The 25,592-nt window shown below is 67.6% G+C and overlaps 1 protein-coding gene and 1 long non-coding RNA gene across 2 annotated transcripts; one reads left to right on the forward strand and one right to left on the reverse strand.

Moving 5' to 3' along the window:
- The first annotated feature begins 5,217 nt into the window (after positions 1-5,217).
- TBKBP1 (TBK1 binding protein 1) lies at positions 5,218-15,706 on the forward strand. Its single transcript, XM_071450754.1, has 11 exons — positions 5,218-5,412; positions 6,742-6,994; positions 8,147-8,371; positions 8,446-8,568; positions 8,653-8,757; positions 9,097-9,238; positions 9,318-9,478; positions 9,890-9,939; positions 12,572-12,690; positions 13,636-14,378; positions 14,569-15,706. The coding sequence occupies exons 3-11, from the start codon at positions 8,150-8,152 to the stop codon at positions 14,695-14,697; spliced, it is 1,794 nt and encodes a 597-aa protein (XP_071306855.1). The 5' UTR covers positions 5,218-5,412; positions 6,742-6,994; positions 8,147-8,149; the 3' UTR covers positions 14,698-15,706.
- Positions 12,773-13,330, reverse strand: LOC139601610 (uncharacterized). The gene is made up of 3 exons (XR_011682970.1): positions 13,246-13,330; positions 13,017-13,215; positions 12,773-12,847 (listed from the first exon to the last, which is right to left on the reverse strand). It is a non-coding gene; the product is annotated as an uncharacterized lncRNA (long non-coding RNA).
- Positions 15,707-25,592: the final 9,886 nt, after the last annotated feature.

The following is a 25,592-nucleotide window of genomic DNA, read 5'->3' on the forward strand; positions in this document are numbered from 1 at the left end:
TTTACTTTCATTTCTTTTAATTTTTTTATTTGATTCTTTCTCTTTTTTTTCCCTTTTTTTTTCAATTTTTCTTCCTCTTTTTTCTCAATTTTTTTTTATTTTTTCTCACTATTTGTCTTCTTTATTTTTCATTTTCTTCTACCTTTTTTCCCTTTTTTTCATTTATTTCAAATTTTTTTCCATTATTTTTTTCAATTTTTCTTCCTTTTTTTTCCATTTTTCTTCATTTTTTTCCTTCCCCCTTCAACTTTTTCCCATTTCCCCCAACCCTTTCAACCTCTTTTTTTTTTTCCCACCATATTTCTTCATTTTTCCTTATTTTTTTTTTAATTTTTTCCCCCCATTTTTCCTCCTCCCCTTCCCTTCTAATTCCCCTTTCAGTCCCTCCCGGCTGCCCCAGCTCGTACAGGGTATCAGACATGAATGTGCCTTCCGTGCTCTGCCCACCGCGCAGAACCGACACAAACGACCCAAAACACCCCAAAAAACCCCAAATCCGAGGAAAAACCGCGCGGCTCCCGCCGGGATCCCCTCCCAGCGATGCCTTTTCCTTCTCCTCCGGGGCGGGGGCGGCGATGCCCACAGGGGGAACACAATGAGAGAAAAACTCGAGGAAAATAAATACAAAAACTCTGAAACAAATGGAATTAAAGAGAAAAAGAGCAAAAGCCAAAAGCCGCGGCCGGGCGGGAGGAGCCGAGCGGCGCCGGGGCCGGGCCTGGCTCCGGGGCTGAGGCAGCGCAGAATAAACACTGAGAGTAGTGCAAGAACGCGCCTCCAGACTCGTCTTTTGGGGGTTTTTTTGTTTCTTTTTTGGGGTTTTTTTGGGTTTTTTTTTTTTTGTTTCTTTTTGTGGGATTTTTTGGATTTTTGTTCGGTTTTTTTGGGATTTTTTTGGGGTTTTTTTTGGTTTTGTTTTTGTGGGATTTTTGGGGTTTTTGTTTATTTTTTGGGGTTTTTTGGGTTTTTTTTTTTTTTAGTTTTGAAAGGTGTTTTGGGGCCTTTTTAGGGCCGTGTTTGGGGGCCATTTTGGGGGCTTTTTTTGGCTTTTTGAAAACTTCTTTAGGGCTGGGTTTGGGAGCCTTGCTCAGGGGTTTTGAGGCCTTTTTTGGGAGGGTTTGTTTTGGCTTTTTGAAGGGTGTTTTGGGGCCTTTTTAGGGCCGTTTTTGAGGGGTTTTGGGGCCATTTTGGGGGCTTTTTTTACCTTTTTGAAAACTTCTTTAGGGCTGGGTTTGGGGGCCTTGCTCAGGGGTTTTGAGGCCTTTTTTGGGAGGGTTTGTTTTGGCTTTTTGAAGGGTCAAAAAAGCCATTTTGGGGCCTTTTCAGGGCCGTTTCTGGGGGCTTTAAGGGCTTTGGTTTTTTGGGGGGTTTTGTTTCCTTTCTAAGGGACTTTTTCTGGTTATTGGGAACCTTTTTGGGGTGGTTTTTTGGCCTTCCTGGGGTTTTTTTGGTGGGATTTCCTTGGCCTCTTTTGGAGGTTTTTGAGCTTTGTGAGGGGCGTGGGCTTTTGGAAGGGTTCTTGGGACATTTTTGGAGCTTTTTTTTGGGACTGGGTTGGGGCCTTTGCGCTTCTTTTTGCCTTTCCTTGGGCGTTTTTATGGGGGCTTTTTGGGCCTGTTTTGGGGGGGTTTTGGAGGGCTTTTTGGGCCTGTTTTGGGCGATTTTTGGGGGGCTTTTTGGGCCTGTTTTGGGCGATTTTTGAGGGCTTTTGGGGTGTATCACAAGGAATTTCCTCCTCAAATCCGCCCCTCCTCGCTCCCGTCGCTGCCTGGGCATGGATCGAACTCTTCCAGCATCCTGTGGGATTTCTGAGGGGCTTTTTTGGGCCGCACCACCAGGAATTTGGTGGTGCTGGAGATGCCAAATTCCTGGGCATCCCACATTCCCAGAGACCCCAAACTCTTGGAGATTTCGGAATCCCCGCTGGAGATTCCCAAATTCCTGGAGATTCGGCTCCGTCAGCAGCTCCAGGCCCCTGATCCCACCCTGATCCCTGATCCCGTTCCTTCGGGATGGATCCCTCGGGATCCCCCACAACCCCAAAGCTGCAGCTCCACCTTCATTAATCAATCAATCAATCAATCAATCAAATCTATCAATCAGCAAAGGAACCAACCCCTGGCTGCTCCTCCAGCTCCCCAAAAACCCCGGGCAGGATCCATTTACTCACCTCCCAAACCGAACATTAAAAACCCCACTTTTATTTTCATTTTCCCCTAATTTTAAATTATTTTATTTTATTTTATTTTATTTTAATTTTTCCCTGCTGCCTCATTTCCCGGGAGCCTCTGCCAGGCGCCTGCCCCCGCTCGGAGACGCCGTGGGAGGGGAGAGCCGAGCTCGCGTTTCCTCTCCGGGGGAGCCGGAGGTGGCAGCGCCGTGTCCCCGGTGCCATCTGTGCCACCACCCCGGCCCGGGGACACGGCGCCGGTGCCGGGACCGTTCCCGGGCTCGGCCAGGAGCGGCCTGATGCTCCCACCCCCTAAACGAGGAGGGAAAGGGCCTTTCCTTTGGAAAAAGTGGGGAAAAAGAATCCACAAGTGGATTTTGGAGGCGACAGCGCTGTGTCACCGGTGCCATCTGTGCCACCACCCCGGGGACACGCCGTTATTCCCAGGATTATTCCTTCCCAGGATTATTCATTCCCAGGATTCTTCATTCCCAGGATTATTCATTCCCAGGATTATTCCCAGGATTATTCATTCCCAGGATTATTCATTCCCAGGATTATTCCCAGGATTATTCATTCCCAGGATTATTCATTCCCAGGATTCTTCATTCCCAGGATTATTCCCAGGACTGGCACTTCCCAACGCTGATGGGCTGAGCTCCCGCCTAAAAGAGAAGGAAAAGCTGATTTTTCTTTGGAAAAAGGGGCAAAAAAAGGGAGCCAGGAGTGGATTTTGGAGCCTCAGAAGTGACGCCAGCCACCCGCGCCCCCGCCCTGGCCTGGGGACATCACTGTGACTCCCGGGATCAGCAGCTCCCCTCGGGGATTTATCCAGGAGCCTTTCTCTGGGTCTGGGCGGGTGCTCTGGACTCCCACTCCGGGGGACGAAGCTGATTTTCCTCGGGAAAGGAGGGAAAACCAAGCCACGAGTGGATTTTGGGGCCTCGGGAGCTTTGCCCAGGCGCTGCCACCCGCAGGGGACGGGACACCCTGGAGCCGGTGCCACCCTCTGGAATGGGATTTTCCAGCCGAGAAAACGTTGGGAAGGGGGAAAAAGGACACGGGGGACAGAGGGGGGTTCCCGATGGGGCTCCACGGACAGCCCAGCCTTGGGAGGAGCAGGGGATCCCATGGGATGGCCCAGCGCTGAACACAGAGGCTCTGGGGACCCCAAACCCCCCAAATCCCAGCAGCTCGGACCTGTCCTGCCTCCCTCTGCTCCTCCGTTGGTCCCCGCGGTTTGTGCCCAGCTCCCGGGGACCTCCCGTGCCCCTGCATCCACCAGGACACCCCGGGATGGTTTTGCTTCCAAATTAACCCGGCCTGGCGGAAATCCTTCATTTGCACTTCAAAGCAGCCGATCCCCGGCAGGAGCGGCCGCTCGGGGCCGGCTCTGGGGCCCTGTTTGCGGCAGATCCCGTCCCTGCTGATCCCCCAGGATCCCCGCGGGTCCCGCCCGCCCTTCCCCGCCGCTCTCCCACCCCCGGGGCACCTTCCAGGGGCTCTTTGCTTCCCCAGGCCGCGCACCGAGGGCCGTTCCCGGCTGGAATTCCCGACGGGAGCGGCCACCGAGCGCCGGTGCCCCCGGCATTGGCCTCCCCGAATATTCCCGGCCTCGCGGTGCGGTTTGGGCTCCCGCGGGAGCCTCCTGGGATCTCGGCATCCCCGGGCGGTGCCCCCGATGCCAGGGACCCGCCTGTGCCCCCAGCGCAGGATCCAGAGCCTGGATCCCCTCCAGGCGCTCCAGGATGCCCGATCTGCATTGGGAATCCCAGTCTGAAGCTCCCAGTTTGAGGCTTTGCTCCCTCTGATTCTCCTGCTGGGACCCCAAATCCCGAGCTGGATTTTCCAGCGGTTCCTTTGCCCCCTCGTGCCAGAGCCACGCTCAGCACCAGGATTTCTCTGTGCCGGCATCTCCCAGCTCAGCTCTGGGGCCGGAGCCCCCTCCGTGCCCATCCCTGGGGCTGCTCTTCCCCCTCGGCTCCCCCAGAGGCCTTGCCAGGGATGTTTGGAGCGTCGGGGCCCCGCAGATTCCCCCTGGCCCCAGCCCTGGGGCTCTGCTGCCCATTCCCAGCCCCTCTGCCGGGGGGGATGAGGCCCTGGTAGGAATCTGGTGCCACTGGGGTCACTCGGGGCCGTGGGTCTGTCTGGGCCATGGGCCTGTCCATGCCATGGCTCTGTCTGTGCCGTGGGTCTGTCCATGCCATGGCTCTGTCTGTGCCATGGGTCTGTCCGTGCCGTGGGTCCGTCCATGCCGTGGGTCTGTCCATGCTGTGGGTCTGTCCGTGTTGTGGGTCTGTCCATGCCGTGGGTGCGTCCATGCCGTGGGTCCCTCCATGCCGTGGGTCTGTCCGTGCCGTGGGTCCCTCCATGCCGTGGGTCTGTCCGTGCCGTGGGTCCATCCGTGCCGTGGATCCCTCCGTGCCGTGGGTGCGTCCATGCCGTGGGTCTGTCCGTGCTGTGGCTCTGTCCGTGCCGTGGGTCACTCCAGGCTCTATCCCGGGGCTCTGGGGTGGCAGTGACCCCACCGCGGGCTCTGCAGGGCTCTGTCCGTGCCTTTTCCGGCTCTGTCCTCGGCCACCAGCCCTGCAGTGACCCCTCCCGGGGGGGTTTTTGTCCCCCGGAGCCCCCGGCAGCCGCGGCGAAAGGAGAGCAGCTATTAATAACCCTGCGCACCGGGGGAAAGATGTAATTCCATCATGGAAGCGGCTCCGAGAGCAACCCAGGGAATAAAATGTTCGGGCAGGGGGGAGGGGGGGTTCGGGGCGGGGGCAGGGGGCGAGCCCAGCCCCCCCCGCGCGGGGCCGCGGTTCCGAGGTGCCGGAGCCCCCCGGGATGGGGGGGAGCCCCCCGGGATGAGCCCCCGGGATGAGGGGGGAGCCCCCCGGGATGAGCCCCCGGCCCCGCCGCCACCCTGGGGGCTCCGGGCGGGCGCGGGAGGGGCCGGGGGCCGGTGGGGCCCCCCCGGTCGGGCCATGGCGGGGGTGTCGGGGTCCGGTCCCGGGGATGCTGTGGGGGGGGGGGGGGGGGTCACAGCCCCGGGGGCGGCCCCGGCGCGTGGCGGGGGAGGGGCTGGCGGCCGCCCGGTGCCCACGTGGTTTGTCGGTGTCTCCGGAGCGGAAGAAACGGCGGCGGGGCCGGGGCTGCGGCGGGCACCGGGAACGGGAGCGGCAGCGGGACCCGGCGGGGCGGGGACGGAGCCGCATCCCGGCGGGCGCCGCCGCAGCGCAGCAGCAGCGCCGGTGAGTGCGGGGCCTGGGCCGGGGGGCACCGGGAGCGGCGGGGGGGCAGAGCGGGCAGCCCCCGCCCCACCGGGCCTGTGCTCCCCCGCCACAGCGCGACCCCAGCCCCGGCCCCAGCGCCATCTGCCCCCGCCGCCTTCACCAGCCCCGCTTCATCCTCATCCGCGGCTCCATCCTCAGCCACATCCTCATCCTCACCCCATCCTCAGCCCCATCCTCATCCTCACCCCCATCCTCACCCCTATCCTCACCCCCATCCTCACCCCCATCCTCATCCCCATCCCCATCCCCGGCTGGATTCGCATCTTCATCCCCTCCCTCATCCCCATCCCCGGTTCCGTGCCCATCTCCGCCCGTGCTTCCATCCCGCTTCCGTCCCCATCTCCTGCTCCATCCTCATCCCCATCCCCGGCTCCATCCTCATCCTCATCCTCATCCCGTCCCGGCTCCGCCCCGGACCCCTCCTGCGTTTCCGTCCCCGTCCCCCGCCCGGCGCCCCCGGCGCGCTGCGGCCCCGGCCCGGGGGCGTTCGGGGACGGTTTCCCGGAGGCTCCGGGGCCGCCGCAGGCCGGACCCCCCCCGCTCACCCCACTGCGACCCCCGGCCGCGCTCAGCGGCGCTCCGGGCCTGGCTCCGGGGCTCGGGGGCGCGCTCGACCCGCCCCCCTTTCCCCGCCCGTTCTCCCCCGCTTCTCCTCCGGTTCTCCCCCGGTCCCACGGCGGTTCCACGCCCGCTGCGCTCGCTCGTGGCCGTGGAGGTGCCCCCAGCCCCCCCCGGCCCCTCAGAACCGGGACAGCCCCGGGGGCTCCCAGCAATGAGGAGGGGGCTCGGCCCGGCCGAGGGTCGGGGCAGGGGGGGCTGCCCCAGGCCGGGCCCTACCGAGCGCATCCCCCCGACCCCACAAAGGTTTTTATGGGGGGGGCAAGGCCTGTCCCCAACCCAGCCGGGTGCCAGAGGCCCGGCAGCACCACAGCCTGGCACATCCATCCCATCTCCATTCTTGTTCCTGTTCCCATCCCATCCCATCCCATCCCCATCCCCATTCTCGTTCCTGTTCCCATCCCCATCCCCATTCTCGTTCCCAGTCCTGTTCCCGTTCCCGTTCTCGTTCCCAGTCTTGTCCCCATTCCCACTGGAGCCCTGAGCCGGCCGAGCCCTCCAGCAGTGTCCCAGTCCCGGGGAGCTGCAGCCCGATTTTTGCTCCTTTTCCAAACCCCATTTCTGCTTTTTCCCAAACCCCATTTTTGCTCATTTTCCAAACCCCATTTCTGCTTTTTCCCAAACCCCATTTTTGCTCATTTCCCCAACCCCATTTCTGCTTTCCCCCAGGCATTTTCCGGCCTCGAGGAGGGGCCGGGAGCGCGGAGGGAGCGGCGGTGCCGCGGGGACCCCGCCTGGACCCCGATGAGAGCAGCTCCGGCTCGCGCCGATGTCCGGAGCTCCCGCACCTGAGACACGCCCGAGCCAGCCCGTGACACGCCTGTGACACGCCTGTGACACGCCTGTGACACGCCTGTGCCCGCCCGCAGCCCTGCCCAGCCCGCGCCGCTTTGCCCCGCGCCTGGGGCCCGCTGCAAGGCAGGTGTCCCGGGGAAACTGAGGCACGGCCAGCGGGGAGCAGCAGGGACGGCCCGGGGGCTCCGGGCCAGGCTGGGGACACGCAGCCGCCCCCAGGCCCTGAGTGCTGGGGACAAAGAGGGCGCTGTCACCGCGGTGCCTCCGCTGGCAGGGCCTGGGACCCCCCCAGGGCTCCGGGGATCTTCGTTTGGGGGGTCCCCAGAGCTTGGGGATCTCATCCTGGCTTCGGGGGTGCCTCAGTTTCCCCAGGCGCTGACGGCAGTGCCCTCCCTGCCCGAGCAGAGCTGCGTCCCCTCTGTCACCGCCCCGGCGGTGGATTGAACACCCCTGGTCCAGGATTTATCCCCCGGTGCCCAGGGGAGCCCGGGCCAGGGGGGGCCAGCGGGGCCGCGCTGTGCCCAGGCCGCACCAGCGGCTCCAGGGGGCCGCGCTGTCCCCTCCCCGTGCCCCTGCAGGTCCCTCCTCCCTCTGCCAGCTTCGTGCCATGAATTATTCGTGCGGCGGTGCCTCCCAGAGCTCTGCCAGGGCTGCGCCTGCCCGGGACAGGGGACAGCGCCACAGCGGCCGCGCTGCCTCCGGGCGCTTCTCCCACCGGGAATCGCCCCGGGAGCCCCGGGCACGGCGAGCCCCGCGCGGGGTCAGCGCTGCGGCAGAGCGGGACGGGCGGGGCGGGGACCCCGGCAGGGGCTGGGGACAGCGCCGGAGCCAGGCGGCCCCGGGGGGTGAGCGCAGCTCCGGTATTTAGGGCACGGCTGCGAGGCGTGGGAGGCCGGGAGCAGCTCGCGTGCGGCGCGGGGCGGGAGCGGCGGCACCGGCCGCTATTTCTGGTGCTCGTTCCCCCGAGGGGACGGCGGGAATGTCACCGTGTGCCCCCCCGGGGGTGCTCTCTGCTCCCACCCTCGTGCTGAGGGAGCCTGGCGGGTGTCAGCACCTCTGTCCCCCATGGAGGTGATGGCACAGCATGGCCGGTGTCCCCTCGTCACCCTCGAGGATGGTGTGGTGGTGGTGGCGGCTCCTGGCGCTGTCACCCGGCGCCACTGAGCTCCCACAGACCCCGCCCTGGCTGGGTCACCACCCCAGCGTCCCCAGTGTCCCCAGCGCTGCCCTGGCCGGGCCCAGCCCTGCCCCGGTGTCACCCGTGTGTCCCCACAGGCAGGACATGGACTCCATGTTCGAGGACGACATCAGCATCCTGACGCAGGAGGCGCTGGGGCCGGACGAGGACTGGCTGGACAGCCCCAACACCGACCTGTCGGGCGAGATGTGCTCGGCCTCGCACTTCGCCCTCATCACCGCCTACGACGACATCAAGAACCGCCTGACGGGGCTGGAGAGGGAGAACTCCACGCTCAAGCGCCGCCTCAAGATGTACGAGGTCAAGGTGAGGGGACGGGGGGTCCCGGGGGGCGCGCGGGGCCGGGGGGACCTCGCTGACCGCCCGTCCCACGGCCGCAGTACCCCCTGATCGGAGAGTTTGGCGAGGAGCACATCTTCTCCCTCTACGAGGCCAAGGAGAACTCGCTGCTCAAGAGCGAGAAGGCGTCGCTGCAGCAGCAGCTCAACCAGTTCCAGCACGAGGTGAGGGGCACAGGGGGCCTGGGGGGCTCTGGGGGTCCCCGAGCCGGCCCCCACCCCCAAATCCCCCCCACCTTTCCCCGGCAGCTGCAGAAGAGCAAAGAGCGGGAGGAGCAGCTGGAGGAGATGATCCAGGCCTACGAGAAGCTCTGCGTGGAGAAGGCGGACCTGGAGACGGAGCTGGGAGAGATGGTGGGTGACAGCCACCGGCAGGGGACAGCGGGGTCCCTGTCCCTTCTCCACCGCAGCCCCCGGGCCCCTGGTGTCCCTGTCTTTGGGGGTGCAGGGCTGGGGGGCGTTTTGGCCGCGCTGGGGTTTTAGGGATGCTCGGGTTCATCCATCCCCCGCTGCCCCGGGCACCCCCGGCTCCCCTTTCCCAGCCAGGAGCCACCGCTGCCACGCCGCTGTCACCAGATCGACCCCACTCCGAAAAGCGACCCTAAAATCCGCGTGTGCCGGGCTGGGGGGGCAGGAGAGCCCCGGGGAGGGGCCGAGGCTCAGCCGCGTCCCCTCTGTCCCCGCGCCGTGCAGCGGGCGCTGGTGGAGACGCACCTGAGCCGCATCCGGAGCTTGGAGCAGCAGCTGCGGCAGCGCGACGGCGGCGCCTTCCCCGGGCTGGGCGCCCAGGACGTGCCGTTCATCGCCCTGCACCCCAGCCCCGGCCTGAGCCACGGTGAGCCGCCCCCTCCCCGCCCCGCCGCGGCCCCGGGAGGCCCGGGCCGCGCCGGGGCTGAGCCGAGCCGTGCCCGCAGTGCTGGAGCGCGCCGGGGGCTGGCAGAGCCGCGGGCTGGAGGCCGAGCTGGAGGCGGCGCGGCAGGAGAACCAGCGCGCCCAGCACCGCGAGGAGCACCTCAAGGCCGAGTGCGAGCGGCTGCAGGCGGAGCTGAAACACCTGCAGGACACCCGCGAGCAGGTGCGGGGCAGGGCCGGCCTGGGACCGGCCCCGTCCGGGTGGGGGGGACTGGGAGAAGGAATGGGGCAGGTGCGACCCCAAAACCCCCCCTATCCCCCCTTCCCCACCTGCTGGGAGGTGTCTGAGAGGAGGAACAGGGCAGGGTCTGACCCACAGCACCCCTCATTCCCGGTATGTGGGGTTTGGGTGCTGGGAAGCGCCTGGGAGCAGGTGCAGGGCAGGGTCTGACCCCATAGGACCCCTCATTCCCGGTATGTGGGGTTTGGGTGCTGGGAGGTGTCTGTGAGGAGGAACAGGGCAGGGTCTGACCCACAGCACCCCTCATTCCCGGTATGTGGGGTTTGGGTGCTGGGAAGAGCCTGACCCCGCAGGACCCCGGTCCTGGTGCTGAGGGGGCTCTGCTGTCCCCAGGAGCAGTCGGAGCGGGACATGGCCTGGGTGAAGAAGGTGGGCGACGACCAGTAAGTGCTGGGAGGGGACTGGGGGGACACTGGGGGGACACTGGGGGGCACACACAGGACCGGCTGTGGGGCACGGCGGCCACCCCACACCTCCGCACGGGGGTCCCGGGGGGCTGCCTGCATTGAGTGCTGCAATGGGGGGGATTCCGCACCCCAAAACCGCCAACAGCGCCCCGGGGGCTGGGGCTGAGCGGGGCTGCGGGCCTGGGGTGCCCGGTTCTGGTGTCTGGTGCCCGGTTCCGGTGCCCGGTCCCGGTGTCCGTGCGTTGTCCCAGTGTCCAGTTCCGGTGTCTGGTGCCCAGTCCCGGTGTCCATGCGCTGTCCCAGTGTCCGGTTCCGGTGTCCGTGCGTTGTCCCAGTGTCCGGTTCCGGTGTCTGGTGCCCAGTCCCGGTGTCCGGTTCCGGTGTCCATGCATTGCCCCGGTGTCCGGTTCCGGTGTCCGTGCCTTGTCCCGGTGCCCGGTGTGGGCTCGGCGCTGCCTCCAGAGGGCACTGACGGCTCGCGGCTGCCGAGAGAGCGGCACCGAGTGGCACCGAGTGGCACCGAGTGGCACCGAGCGGCACCGAGGCGGTCGCGGTGTCCCCGGACCCCCCCAAACCCCCCGGTGGCACCGAGGCGGGGGCGCTGTCCCCGCTTTCACGCGGTCCCCAGGGCGGCGGTGACAGCGGGGCCGAGCTGCGGACAGATGGGAGGTGACACGCGGCCGGGAAGTGCTCGGGTGCGTTTCGGGGCTGGCTCCGGCCCCTCCGCTCCGGAGGCGTTGGAAGCTGTCGCCGTTTCTGTCGTCCTGGCGCAGATCAGAGCCAGGGGAGCCAGGGAGCGCTGGGTCCCTGCCGGGGCCGCTCCCGCCTCTCCCTTCCCCTCCTGGATTCCCTCGATTTCCACAAAATCACCCGAGCTCACCCCCCGATCGCCCCCACCCCTTTCCCGCAGCATCCACGGAAATTAAAACTCCCGAATGTCTCCATTAACGTTCCTCCATCACCCAAATCTTTACTTTTAAGCCCGAATTCACCAGGCTGGGATGGGGAAACTGAGGCAGGGCTGGCTCCTCACCCCCTCCCCGGGCACAGCTTTTCCCTGCGCGCTCTTTTCTTGCCGATTCAGCTCTTTTTTGTCACCTGCTTCTCTCCGCCGCTGTTTTCTTGGGTGTGAAAAGCGCCTTATCGGCGTTTTCCATCTCCGGGTGATTTTCTGGTGCTTCTGCCGCGCTGTGCTTGGGGCGGGGGTCCCCCCGCGTCCCGATCTTCCTCTTTTTTTTGGTTTATTTTCTGAGATTTGGAACTTTTTTTGGTTTTCTGAGCTCGCGGTTATTCCCTCTTGCACTGCCTCCCAAGACAAACCAGGAGCCAAATCTTGAGGAAAGCCCTGGAGAGAGCAGGGTGGGGATTTGGGGGGGTCAGACCGCCCCTCCCACTGCCCCGCCCCGCGTTTTTGGGGGGATTGTGTGGGTTTCAATGACTCTTGCGCCCATGGGTGCCAATGTCGGGCACGTCCCCACCCCTGGCTCCCCCAGCTCTGCAGCAAAAAGGGCCTGGGGGACACAAAGGTGACATCCTGCAGGTGTCCCCTAAGGTTTTTGGTTTTCTTTTCCTCCTTTTCTTTCTTTTCCTTTTCCTCCTTTTCCTCCTTTTCCTTCTTTTCCTTCTTTTCCTCCTTTTCATACTTTTCCTTTCTCTCCTATTCCTTCTCTTCTTCACCTAATTTCTTCCCTTTTTCTTTTCTCTCTTTCTATTATTTTCCTCCTTCCCCCCTCACTCTTTCCCCTCCTTTCCCTCATCCTTTTCCTCACTTTCCCCTTCTCCTCCTCCTCCTCCTTTCCCACCTCTCCGGGCCGCGGTGCCCGGGGGCCCGGCGGGGCCCGGCGCTGTCAGCCGCGGTTACGAGCGGCGGCTCCGGTGCCCGCGGTGTCACAACGGCTCAGCGGGACCGCGCCGGGACGCGCCGAGCTCCGGCCCCGCGGCTCCGTTCTCCCCTCGCGTCCCCGCCGAGAATCCCGGCTGGGAAAGCGACACCAGCTTGGGGCAGAATTGATGATTTTGGCAGCGCTCCTGAGCGCCGGGAGCGGGGGGAGCCGCACCCGCCGCGTCCCGGCTGCTCCGGGGCGCGATCCGCGGCCGCAGCTTCGCCCTTCGGAGCTGGAAAAATGAATTTGGGTCGGGTTTGAGTTGGTGCTGGGGCTCCGCGGGGCCGTGTCACCCGCAGAGCCACTGTGTCCCCTTCGGGAATTGTCCTCTGGGTTGGGTGGCGTGGCAGGGGCGGAGAGAGGCAACCTCAGACACCCTGAGGCGCCTTTTTTCCACCCTGGGCCATTATTTCCCTCCCTTTCCTATTTTCCTGGGGGAATGCTGGAAGCACCATCCAGGCAGCTGCCCCAAACCATTTCTAGTTGTATTTATTAAAAAACCAAACCAAAACAAAAACCAAAACCCAAACCAACCAATATTCCGGGGGGAGGTCAAGCCCCGCTGAAGGATTTAACCCCTGCTGAAGGATTTAACTCTCCCGAGGGGTTTAATGGGATTTAACCCCCGCTGAAGGATTTAACCTCTCCCGAGGGGTTCAATGGGATTTAACCCCTGCTGAAGGGTTTCTCCCGGGAACCCCAGGGCCCCCTTTGCCCCCTTGCAGGGTGAACCTGGCGCTGGCCTACACGGAGCTGACGGAGGAGCTGTGCCGCCTGCGCAACCTGAGCTCGCTGCAGAGCCAGATCCTGCGGGCGCTGCTGCAGGACAAGAGCCCCAACGGGGGTAAGGGGGACCCGGGGCTGCCAGGCCGGGATGGGGGCACCAACACCGGGAAAAGGGGGGGTGGGCTCGTCCTGCGGGTGGGGGTGTCGGTGCCCAGGGGTGCCCAGCCCCGGGGGTGCCCCACAGCAAGGGCGTCCCCAGCTGGGTGTACCCGTACCTGGGAGTATCCATCCCAAAATGTCCATCCCTGGGAATATCCCATCCCAAAAACATCCAGAATTGGGAGCATCCATCCCTGGGAGTATCCATCCCAAAATATCCATACCTGGGAGTATCCATCCCAAAATGTCCATCCCTGGGAGTATCCCATCCCAAAATATCCATACCTGGGAGTATCCATCCCAAAATGTCCATCCCTGGGAATATCCCATCCCAAAATATCCATACCTGGGAGTATCCATCCCAAAATGTCCATCCCTGGGAATATCCCATCCCAAAAGCATCCAGAATTGGGAGCATCCATCGCTGGGAGTATCCATCCCAAAATATCCATACTTGGGAGTATCCATCCCAAAATATCCACACCTGGGAGTATCCACCCCAAAATATCCACACCTGGGAGTATCCATCCCAAAGCAGCCGTACCTGGGAGCCTCCCAGCCCCAAAATTCTCCAGAGCATCCATAACTGGGAGCGTCTCATTCCAAAATATTCTGTACCTGGGAACATCCATATGTGGGATCACCCGCACCTGGGAATGTCCCATTCCAAAACCATCCACACCTGGTGGTATCCATCCCAAAATATCCATCCCTGGGACCATCCACCCCTGGCTGCATCCCCCCAGAATCTCCCCACGGCCGCATCCCCCCCGGCTCCCTCCGGGCTGCCCCTGGATGCTGAGGCACATTTTCCACATTTTCCACATTTTCCACATTTCCTCGCTCTCCGAGCCGCGGCGCTGACGCGGAGCACTTCCCGCGTGTCCCCCTTGTCCCGTGCCAGGCCAGCGCCACTCGCCGCTGTCCCAGTGCCACTCCCCGGCCCAGCAGCGCCGCTCGCCCGCCCCGCAGTGCCCCTCGCCCGTTCCTCCGGGACGCTCGCAGTGCCAATCCCCCGCCCTCCAGCGCCGCTCGCCGGGACCCCCCAGCCAATCTCCGGCCCAGCAGCGCCGCTCGCCCGCCCCCGGCCCGTGCCAGTCGCCGGCCCAGCAGCGCCGCTCCCCGGTGCCGCCGCCCAGCCAGTCCCCGGCCCAGCAGCGCCGCTCGCCCGCCCCGCCGCCGCCGCCCTGCCCCTCTCCGAGCTCGGCGTCCCCGCACCGCCTGCCCGGCGAGAGGATGGAGCTGGCCTACGCCAAACCCTCGAGCCGCCACATCAAGGCCGGCTTCCAGGGCCGCCGCAGCTACTCGGAGGTGACCAACGTGGCCCTGTACCAGCAGAGCCGCTCGCTCTGGCTGCAGCCCGAGGCCTCCACGCTGCCCAAGCACCGGCCCTACGGCGAGGTCTACCTGGGGGCCGCGGGGGCCCCGCTGAGCGCCCACGAGCCCTTCGAGGAGCACGTCCGCTTCGAGAAGCAGTCGTCGGACGAGGAGGAGTGGGCGCTGCCCAGCCCGCCCAGCCCCGAGGCCGGCGCCATCCGCTGCGCCTCCTTCTGCGCCGGCTTCCCCGCGCCCGACGCCGACGCCGCGCACCGGACGGCGGCCGCCTACGCCCGCGCCGAGCACGCCCAGTCCTGGCCTTCCATCAACGTAAGGAGGACCCCCCCCAGTCTCCCCGCGGGGTTTTGGGGTGGGTTTGGTCGAGGGAACCCCCCCGGCGCGGTGGCGCCCGCAGTGAGGTGCGTGCCTCAGTTTCCCCGGGGCAGCGGGGGGTTCTGGGGGGTGGCAGAGGGGATGTGGCCAGCGCGGGGGTCCCAGCGCCGCCCCGTGCCCCCCGCAGCTGCTGCTGGAGACGGTGGACTCGGAGGTGCGGAGCTGCCCGCTGTGCCAGCTGGCCTTCCCCATCGGGTACCCGGACGATGCCCTGGTCAAACACATCGACTCGCACCTGGAGAACAGCAAGATCTGAGCCTCGCCCCCTTCCCCTCCTTTGGATGCTGCATGGAAACACCGGGAGCGCCCGGCTCCCGAAATACCTCCAAGTCTTGAGTAGCTACGGAAAGACTGAGCCCCCCCCGCCCGCACCCAGAGCCCCCCCGAGCCCCCGGCCCGTTCGGAGCGGGTCCATCCCCCGTGCCAGGGGTACCAGGGTCACCCCCGAGCCCCCGGCCCGCTCGGAGCGGCTCCATCCCCGCCCGCCTCACTCCCGTGCCAGGTCCGGGTGCTCTGCCCGGGGCACCGTCCCCACCGTGCCAGGCGCTGGCCGCAGGGGACCCGTCTGTGCCCCTGGGTGTCCCCTGTCCCCTCGAGTGTCGCTGCTTGATCTCAGGGAGGATCCGAGGGGCCGAGTCCCGGATCCGGCCCCCAGGAAGGAGGAGAGGGGAAGGGGCCGCCCCTTCCCCGGCCCGAGGGGTCACAGGTGGGGTCGGGGGTGGGAGCGGGGGCAGCTGCTCGTTCTCGGTCCCCTTTGAATCTTTCCTCTCTTTTACATTAAAAGCACCCCCCACCCCCGGATTTCCCCCCTCCCCACAACGATGCTGCTGAGAAACGAGCCCGGAGGAGCAGCATGGACCCCCCCACACCCCGACATTGCACTGGGCTCCCCGGGGCTCCCCCTGACCCCCCCCGCGCGGCGTGGGGACAGCGCAGCCCCCCAGCAGCCCCCCCAAACCCCCGGCCCCCGCTTTAACCGGGGGCTGCAGGCGGCTGCTCTCCCTGAGCCCCCCCCGTCACCCCCGTCCCCCCACGTTCGATCTACCTCAAAGCCGCCGGGAGAGGGGGGGGCGCAGCGCTGTCCCCCCTCCCCGGCCGCTGGCGCTGCATGTCCCCCCCGTGTCACAGCGCACACCCCCCAAACACACACACACACAACGCCGGGGCGCGGCCCCCCCGCCCCACGCCGGGACCCCGGAACGAGGGACCCGCCCGCCCTCGCTGCGACCACCGACTCCAATAAAACCTGCCCGAAACGCCTCGGACGGGGCGGAGGCCTCTCCTCTCTGGGGGTCCCTGGGGATGGGGCTGGATTTGTCCCCCCGGGGATGGGGCTGGGGTCGGGGGGCCCTGGGGGTGGCAGGCCTGGGGTGTCCTGCAGCTCCCGGCCCGTTTGGGGCTGGCTGGGCAGGAGGGTGACACAAACGGGACAATCAGAACCAGAGCAGAGCTCGGCAGGCTCGGGGTGACAGAAGGGACACGGCCGGAGCTGGGGGGGCGGATGGCGGGGGGGCTCTCCCGGGTTTCCTGGGGGGCTCTGGGCTGGGGGGGCTCTGTCCGTCCCTCCCTGCTCTGCTACTGGGGGTCCCACAGCCCCTCCTGCGGGAGCGCCCACCCCGGGCTGAGCTCGGGGGCCTGGGGGGGTCCCGGCGCGGCCCCCGAGCCCGGCCCGGCCCCGAGCAGGTGCGCAGGCGGCTCCCAGCGCCGCGGCCGATGGTGTGAAGGAGATAAGCGCGCGCCGCAGCCTTATCGCCGCCCATCTCCGCGTGTGCCCGGGCACGGGGCAGGAAGAGCAGCCCCTGCCCAGCGCCCCCCCCCGCCCCGGTGGGCACCGGCAGCCCCAGCGGGGCCGGAGGGCGCGGGCAGAGCCGGGGGACACTCGGGGACCCCCCCTTGGGGACGGTGCCCGCGCCGTGCCCGGGGTGCGCGGGGCGGGGGCCGGGCCGTCCCCGGCCGGGACCGGGAGCGCTGGGACGGGGCCTCCCTGCGCTGGGGGGGCCCGGCCCCCACCTTCTCCCCCGGTTTTTTCTCTCTTTTTTTGAAATCACGTGATAAATGCCAAACGGCGCTGCCGTTACTCATCCCGGCCCCTCCCGGCGCCGCTTCCCCCCGGGGGCGGCGGCGCTGACTCAGGACCTGCCGGGCTCTCCCCGGCACCGCGGGGACCCCCCCGCGCCCCCGAGCCCCCGTCCCTTCAGGAGGCGTCACCTGGCGCAGCAGCAGCGCCCCTGCGATGCTCAAGTGAGTCTGGGGGCTCCCAGCACCCCAAAGCCGGGGCCGGGGGCTCTCCCCGCTCGCGGGGGTCCCGGGGCCGTCCCGGGTGCTCGCCGTGGCGCGGGGCTCGCTGGCCGCGGCTCGGGGCCGTGCTGGCCCTTTTGGCACCTCCCGCCACCGGGGTGGGGGCGCAGCCCCCCTCTGTCCCCGTGGGGAGACTCCGACCCCTCCCCAGCGCGAGAGGGGGGGAGCGGCTCCCACGGCTGCCCCCGTGCCTCAGTTTCCCTTTCCCACCGCCTGGCTCCGCTGCCCACTGCGGAGGGAAGTGGGGGTGTCCGGGGAGGGCGTTGCTGGCCCCGTTTCCTGTGACCCCCCCCGAGCTGCCAACCGCAGCCTGGGCTGTGCCTTTGGTGGCAGCACTGTCCCACGGGGTGTCCTCGCCGTGCCACCCCCGCCGTGTCCCCAAGGCCACCCTGAGCCCCCTCGGCTGCGCCGCCCCGGGGGGGCTGCGGGGGACGTGGCCCCGCTGTCCCCAGAGAGCGGGACAGGGGACAGGGCACAAGGTGGCGTTTGGTGGCTCTCGGTGGCCTCCCGGGCCCTGCTGGAGGCACCAGGTCCCCCGTGTGGCCTGGCCGTGACAAGGGACAAGCCAGGCCTGCCTCGGCCGTGAGGATGGGGGGGCTACGGGTGCTTCCTGCGGGGACAGGGGCTGGGCTTTGTCACCTCCCGCCTGTCCCGAGGGCAGTGGGAGCATCCCGGGGGGAATTGTCCCCTCTGAACGCCGGGGGTGTCACAGGGCACCGTCCCCAGGGCCACCCAGGGGTGCACAGCGCCCTCACACCCTGCCCTGCCTGTGTCCCCCGCCCCTGGTGGGACACAGCTGGCTCCTGGTGTCCCCCGCGTCCCCGTGTCCCTGTGTTCCCCATGTCCCCATGTCCCCCATGTGCCCATGTCCCCCGTGTCCCCCATGTCCCCATATCCCCTCTGTCCCCATGTCCCCGTGTCTCCCATGTCCCCATGTCCCCATGTCCCCTCTGTCCCCCGTGTCCCCATGTCCCCATGTCCCCATGTTCCCATGCCAGCGGGTCACACTTTGCCATCTCCTAGGCAACAACTTCATTTCATTGTTTTTCCCATCAAAACCCCCTCTTATTTCGGGCACTTTTAAGGTTTCTTTTTCCAGCTTTCAGTTGGGTCGGGGTTTTTTTTTCCCCTTTTCTCAGTGTTTTTATCATTTAGGGGAAAAACAAAACAATTCTCCCTGCTCGGGCCCCGCTTTCCCCTGCCGGGGGGAGGGAGGGACCGAGGCCGCTTTGGAGGGACGGGACCGTCCTGGTCCCGCTGGCTGCGGGTGTCGCTCGGGGATTCTCCGATGCCCTCTGAGTGGCGCTGGGGTCTCACTCCCGGCCGTCCCTTTGTCCTTCCGGGGGATCCCTGCGAGCACCAGCCCGGGGGGGCTGCAGGGACCCCCAGCCCGGCTCGGGGGAGGCGCCGCCATCCCCGTGTCCCCTCCGCGGCGTTTATAGGAAACGGCTCTGCGAGGAAGTGCCCGGCTGGCTGCCCCCGTGAGGGTTTTTTTCCTGCCGTGGGCGCCCCGGGGCTGCGGGGGATCCGGTGTGAGTCAAAGCCGGAGCCCCGGGGTCCAACCGCAAGCCCGGAGCTGCCGTGTCACGGCAGAGCCGCGCCAGAGGCGTTTATAAGAAATGGAGGGGCTGCCCTGAGGGGGAGGGACCCCGCTGGCACCGCGGCCGTGCCCGCCACCCCTCGGGGACCGCTGCCCTGGCGCCGGGGCTCGGGTCTCAGCCCGGGGCTGCTGCAAGGGGCCGGGGCTGCTGCGCCTCAGCCTCGCAGCTCAGCCCCTGCCCGGCGTGCCTGGATCCCCCCAAAGTGCCCGAACCACCCAAGGGTGCCCTTGTCACACTGAGGTGACCCCAGGCACCTCATCCAGCTGGGGGCCTGCATCACCCCTGAGCGGCTGTGTCCAGGCTGGAAATCCAGTGCCAGCATCACCCTGGGTGCCAGCACCACTCTGGGGTCCTCAGGTCACCCTGGGTGCTTCATCTAACGGGGGGTGCTGGTGCCAGCATCACCCCTGGGCACCTGTACCCAGCTCTGTTCAGGTGCCAGCATCACCCCTGGGTACCTGTACCCAGCTGCATTCCAGGTGCCAGCATCACCCCTGGGCACCTGTACCCAGCTCTGTTCCAGGTGCCAGCATCACCCCTGGGCACCTGTACCCAGCTCTGTTCCAGGTGCCAGCATCCCTCCAGGGTGCCCCCATCACCCCCAGGTGCCTCAATCCTGTTCCTGCCTCACCCTGGGGTACCCACACCCCGAGCGGGGCTGCTCCTGTGTCCCCCCGGTTCTCCTGTCCCCCCTCCTGTGGCTGCCCTGCTGTCCCCGCTGCCCGCTGGCCCTGTCCCACTCGTGTGCCAGCAGCTCCTGGCCTCTCACAGATGCTCTTCCTGGGGCCAAGGGTGGTGGCACTCGCGGTGCCTGGGGACCTCCTGCCCTGCACACTCCGGGGAAGGCCAGGCCGTGTCCCCTCCTGGCCGAGCCGCCGCGGTGTCCCCGCTGCCCGTGACAGGATGGGCTCTTTGCTGTCGCCCCCTCCCCGCGCCCAGCCATGGCGGCCTCGAATGGCAGCGCGGGGGGGACAGGGCCCCACACACACGGCACAACCGCGGCCCCGGCTGCCATGTGCCCAGCGCCATCGCGGCTGCCGCGGAGCGACAAGCGCCACCGGGCCCCTCGGGAGCCGCGGGCCGCCCCGGAGCCGCCGCCGCGCTGCGGGGAGGTGACGGAGCCAACGCGCCGTGACACGGGGCTGGCGGAGCCCCCCCCGCCTCGGCCAGCGCCTCGGCAGCGCCCGCCGGGGGCAACTCTCGGCTGTCACAACCCATCTGCGCTGGGGACAGCGTCTGCCGGCGCCGTAAGTGGGGTTAAACTCGGGGTCACCCCCACCGAGCATCCAAAGGGAGGGGGGGGGGTCCTGCTGGAAAGGATCCCCCCCTCCCCAAATCCCTCCGTGTCCCGGCCCCGCTGTCACCAGGGTGGGACGCTCGGGGGGGGACAGTGAGCGCGTCCCCCGGTGCCCCGTGGCTCTCGGGGACAGCAGCGGTGGTGGCCGGGCACGGCGGTGGCCCCAGGGCCGCTGCTCAGCGCTCGCTGCGGGTCACGGCGGCCACGGGGACCCGCGGGGCCCCGGATCCGGCACCCGCCTGAACTGCGGTGACCGCGGGGAGCGCGGCCAGCGCGGCCCCCCCGGCACCGCGCCGCCCTCCCGGGGTCGCAGCCCAGCGCTGCCGGGTGGATCCGGCCCGATCCCCACCGGGGCTGTCCTGGAGCCCTCCAGGGCCGCGGCGGCCGCGATGTGGGGACAGTCGGGCCCCGCCGGGCCGCAGGAGCCGGTGCCGGGCAGGTGCGGTGTGGGGCCGGGGTCCCAGGGCCCTGGCAGAGGATCGTGGTGTGGGTGCCGAGTCCCCTTCCCCTCACCTCCACCGCCCCCCGTCCTTTTCGTCCCCCCCGCCACCGTCCGGGCTCTCGCGGTGCCGCCGGACCCGCGGGCGGCTCCTTTTAACCCGCGGCTGAAATGAAACCGGCTCCGGCTCCTTCCCCGTGACCTATTTTTAACATTTGATTGGAATCTGTTTGTTTCCTTTTTATTTTCCCCTCCTCTCCTCGCCGTTCCCGCGCGCCGGCCCCGGGTGCGAGCGCGGTGTCAGCCCCGCGTCACATCAATTAACGCGCGCGGGGCGTCATTTGTCACTTCGCATTTCCCCAAGGCCACCTCGCCGTGGCCGCGGCGGTGGCGGGGGGCGCACGCCGGGCTGGGGGTGGCCCCTCCTGGGGTGAGGGGAACGAGGATTCTCCTCCCGCCCCGTGGTTTTGGGGCTGGGGCGGGGGGGAGGCACCGGGACGCGGCTGCCGCCGCCGCCGCCGCCGCCGCCCCTGTCGGTGGGGTCCCGGTGCCGGGCGCGAGGGTCGCTGGCGGGGGCCGGGACACCCGAGTCCGGCCCCCCCCGGCCCCGAGCAGCCGGTGCCGACACCTCCACTTCCGTCGGCAGGGCCCCCTCGGGTATTTTTAACCGCGGGCGCTGCCGCTTGGCACGCTCCGAGCGTCCGTCCCTGCCTCCAGCTGCCTCCCCCGGCCCGCGCCGCCCCCCGCGGCAGCACCGGGGCCTCCGGAGCCGCACCGGGCGCTCCGCGGCTGCACGGGACAGGAGCGGGACTGTGGGACTGGGGTGGGCCCGATGGGGCTGACCCGAGCAGGGTGGGACCCCACGGAGCGGGACGGGGCCGTGCAGGGCAGGAGGGGATCCTGTGGGGGATGACAGTCCCCAAAAAGCGGGGCGGGACCCCACAGAGTGGGGAACCTCTGGAGCAGGGTTGGGAGATGGAAAGCAGGAATAGGATCAGACTGTAGGGGAACATGGGACCCTGCAGGGTTGGCCCTACAGCTCCTGCAGGGCAGAACCTTCCAGATCGTGATGGGATGCTGCGGGACAGGATGGGACCCGGCAGGTGGGACAGTCCCCTGTGGGACAGGACTGGTCCCAGTGGGGCAGGATTGGTCCCAGTGGGTCCGGATTGGTCCCATTTGATCAGAATTGCTCGCAGTGGGGCAGGAGCGGTAGCTGTGGGGCAGGATCCACATCTCCACCCCTTCCGCCGGGCAGGACCATCCCCATCCCCATCCCAGAGGGGTCCAGCCCCCCCATGTCCCCGCGTCACCCACGTCCCCCAGTTCGCGGGACCCCTCCCCTGGCCGGGTCCCGGGCCGGGGGGGCTCCGTGGCGGGCGGGGGCAGCGATCCCGCACACGCGCTGCCCGCGGGGCCCGCGTGTTGTCAGAAGCTGTAGCCCGTGTCTCGCCCGCCGTCCCCCCGCCCGGGCAGCGCACATCACTCCCCGGCCTTCGCCTCCCGCTGACGAAGAGGAAGGGCCGGGGGCGCCGGCCCGGAGCCCCCCGCGCCCCCGTCACGCTAAGCCGGCCGGACAGGGGCTGCAGCCCCGCGGCGCTCCCCAGGGAGCCGCGCTCCGCGCCGAGGATGCGGCTCCCGCTGAAGAAAATCACCTCGTACAGGAGCGGGGCGAGGGGCCGGGCACGGCGGCGGGGGGTGAAACGGACACCCCCGGACCCCCCCGGACCCCCCCGGACTCCCCCGGACTCCCCCCGACTCCCCCGGCCTGGCGCTCGGTGCGGCCTCATGCGCGCACACGGGCGCAGCTGCGTCCCTGCACAGCCCCGGTGCCGCCCTTGCGCACCCCGACACCCACCCGGCCCCCGCGCACACTCGGGGACCCCTGGCCCCCCCCTCGCCCCCCCAAGGTGCCCTTGCACACCCAGCCACCCCCCCCGGCCCGTCACACACCTTCGCACACCCACGCAGCCGCTGACGCCCCCGGTGCTGCGGCCCCGGGCGCGGGGGGCGCCCCCGAGGCGGTGACACCCGGACACGGCGGGAGCTGCCCGCGCACGCCGCCGCCTCCCACGCGGGGCTGCCATGGCCAGGGTGAGGAAGAGGAGGAGGGACCGGAGCCCAAGCGCGGATCGGTCTCCGGGGGACAGGAGGGGACAGGAGGGAACAGGGAGCCGCCACGGCTGAGTCCCGGCAGCGGGACCACCGCAGGGAGGGGTTTTGGGGACCCCCGGTGCCACCCAAGCCAGCGCTCCCCGGGGGCGCGGTGACAGCGGGGCCTGGGGGCACGGGGGGCACGGGGGGCACGGGGGGCACGGGGGGCACGGGGACAGCGGTGCGGGCGGCGCGGGGCTCAGCACCAGCCGGGTTTTGGGTGGCAGCGGCTGGAACGATGTTAATGACTTTTCTTCCTGTCGCTCTCCTTTTACACCGAGGGCAGCTCCGTAACCAGAGCCGCTTCCTTCCCCGAGATTAAGGAGCCGTCTGCTCGCCCTGCCCGGGCCGCTGACCCCCCCCGCCACCGAACTGTCACCCCCGGCTGGCCCCGGCCTGGCCCTGCTGGGGACGCCCGCCCCCGTCACCCTTGGGTGCCCCTTCCCCGCGAGGGCTGAGAATCCTCCCAGAGCCGCCCAGGACTTGGGGTTCGGGGCTCCTCAATGGGAACCGGGCTCGCCGCGACCCCCCCGCTCCCCTCCCTCCCTCCCTCCCTCGGTCCCTCCGGGGGCTCCCCCAAAGCCCGGGGGGGGCGCAGCGGCCGCTGCCAGCTCGGGGGCGCTGGGGCAGGGAGGGGACGGTGACAACGCCGGGCTGAGGAGCCGCGGGGTGGGGGGACAGCAGCTGGGACCCCCAAACCCCCCCCAGCGCCGGCTCTGCCCGTGCCCACTCGGTGCCACCCGCGACTCCATTTCCCCGCTGGGACTCAGAGGAGCTGGGGGACCTGGCCAGGTCCTGCGGGGGGGACAAAGAGCTCGGGGTGGCCTGGCCGGGGGACGGGAGGGGCCCGGGGGAGGGGGTCAGGAGGGCTCCGGGGGAAAGCGGGGATGCGGCACTGGCTGCAGGTGGGCGGCGGATGCGGCCCGGGCCGGGGGTCCCGGGGGCTGGCAGGTGGCCGGGCCGGGGGTCCCGGGGGCTGGCAGGTGGCCGGGCCGGGGGCCCCGCGGTTTGTGCACTTGGTGGCTCCATGGAACGCTCGTCACCGCGCTGCCTTCGAGCAGCGGCGAGATGCAAATTCCTCTGGGGTGGGGGCAGTAATTTTTGTATTTTTGGTTCTCCCTGAGCCCAAATTTAGCCCCCGCGGGTGCCCGGTGCCCTCGTGCTCATTTTAATAATGAAAACAGGAACGATGCCACCGAATGAGAAAATTACCCGCAAGTTTCCCCTGGTTCCTCAGAAGCCAAATTCCACGGCAGAGGCAGAGCCTGCCTGGGGGCTGGGCTGCAGGGGGGCGTGGGGACGCTTCGGGGACACTTTGGGGACATTCTGGGGACACTTTGGGGGCTACAGAATTGCCCCCCCCCCCGGCTGGGTGCGACCCTCGCCCCTCTGCGGGGTTTTGGTCCCGGGATGATGCCGGGAGTGGGGACATGCGGGGTGGTGGCGCTCCCCAGAGGGGACAGGGGAAATCCGGGGTAATCCCCCCACGGAGGGTCCAACCCCCACCCCGCGACCCCCTGGAGACCCCAGGGATGGAGGAAACTGAGGAACGGGGGCGATGCCGGGGTTGGCTCAAGGGACGCAGAGCTCGGTGCCGCCGCTTCGCAAGGGAGGCGGCCCTTGGTGACAAATGTGTCCCCAGCCCCGGGCGCATCCTGCAGCCGCGCCGCTTCCTCCCGGCCCCTCTGTGAGGGCGTTGGGCACCCCCGAAGCCGCGGGGGTGGCCGGGAGGGACCGGGCGCGGCGGCCACACGGAGCTGGCCTCGGCCACCCCGGGCTGTGCGACATCAGCCACCCACAGAGGGGAAACTGAGGCACCAAAGGAGGGGGTTCAAGCCCGAGGAGGTGCCGGAGCTCCCGCGCTGCAGGAAGGGGAGGATGCCCGGCCCTGGGCAGGGCTGGAGCCCAAATCCCCGCGGTCCCTCTCGGTGGAGGGCCCAGCTCGGGCTCGGAGTGCCCCGAACCAAGGGACGCCGTGTCCCAGCGGGGGCCGGGATGTCCCAGAGCATCCCCGTGGCCGGCAATGGAACGGCTGGTGGCTGTTCAATGTGATGGTCAGGACACGGCTGCTGTCCCTGCTGTCCCTCCCGGCCCTCACGGGGACACCTGTGACAACCATCTCCCCAGGAGTCCCGCCGCGCCTTCCAGTGTCCCTGGTGTCACTTTACGGTGCCAGGGGGAGTCTCAAGGGCGTGAGGACAGGGCCTGTCCCGCCCCTCCGGACCCCGCTGCTGGCCCGGCCAGGCCCGGGAGCCCCGGGGCGGTGGTGGCGGTGGTGGCCGTGGTGGCGGTGGTGGCGGTGGTGGCGGGTCCGCAGCTGCGGCCGCGCTGGGGACCCTGGCGAGCCCGACACCCCCTGGGTGCCACGGCGGCTGCTCCCTCAGCGGGGGGGTGTCCCTGTGAATTTGTCCTCGGCGGCGATGGCAGAACGGGGATGAATTAGCGCGTGGTGACGTCGGGAGCGCTGGTGCCTCGGCGCTCGCTCCCCCCCCGTTAATGAGTCGCTCCCCCCATCCTTAACCCCCCTCCGGCCTTGATTTTCCCTCCTAGAAAAAAACAATTCTGGAAATTTCCTTGGTTTCCTTCATTTTCTCACTTGGGCTCTCGGCGTGGGGGTCCCTGCGGGGTGGGTGGGAAGGGGGTGGCAGCGCCCTGGGGGTCTGGGGGTGCCCCGGAGGGTGGGGACAGCCGGACGGGGCGATGCTGGCCCCACCGCCATCCTCAGGGAACCAGAAAATGCGGGGAGGGGGCGGTGGGGGCAGCAGGGGGAGCTTTGCATAGAGATTGAAGGCCGGGACCCCTCTGAACAATGGCAGCGCCGCAAGGGCGGCCCGAATGGCTGCTAAGGTGCGTGTGCTGGGGCAGTGCAGAACCGCCGGGACACCCCGGGACACCCCCGGACACCCCCGGACACCCCGGGACACCCCCGGACACCCCCGGACACCCCCGGACACCCCCGAGCCTGGGGACCCGGGGGTCCCGTCCCGGCCCCCCTGCCCATCCTTAACTCGCCATTTCCTCCTGCTGGGCTGGGCCGCTCCGGGGAGAGGCAGCGCTGTCCCCATTCCTCATCCTCATCCCCGTCCCTGTGACCGACCCGTCCCCATCCCGGGCCACATCCTCATCCCTGTCCCCATCCTTATCTGTGCCCTCATCTCCACCTCTGTCATCCTCATCCGTGTTCCCATCTCCAATCCTGTCCCCATGCCCATTCCTGTCCCTTGTCCCCATCCCTGTCCCCATCCCCAGTCCTGTCTCATCTTCATCCCCACTGCTGTCTCCATTCCTGTCCCATGTCCCCATCTCTGTCCCTGTCCCTATTCCTGTCCCCATCCTTGTCCCCATTCCTGTCCCCATCCTTG

This window comes from Agelaius tricolor, unplaced genomic scaffold, assembly GCF_023055355.1.
Source record: "Agelaius tricolor isolate 1412-34295 unplaced genomic scaffold, bAgeTri1.0.p SCAF_31, whole genome shotgun sequence".
NCBI classification, from domain to species: domain Eukaryota; kingdom Metazoa; phylum Chordata; class Aves; order Passeriformes; family Icteridae; genus Agelaius; species Agelaius tricolor.

Excerpts from the sequence above, each read along its gene's own strand:
- TBKBP1 (XM_071450754.1), top strand. The coding sequence starts at position 8,150 with ATGGACTCCATGTTCGAGGACGACATCAGCATCCTGACGCAGGAGGCG. Across the intron at positions 9,479-9,889 it reads TGCAGGACACCCGCGAGCAG|GAGCAGTCGGAGCGGGACAT; the intron begins GTGCGGGGCAGG and ends TGCTGTCCCCAG. Across the intron at positions 14,379-14,568 it reads AGTCCTGGCCTTCCATCAAC|CTGCTGCTGGAGACGGTGGA; the intron begins GTAAGGAGGACC and ends TGCCCCCCGCAG.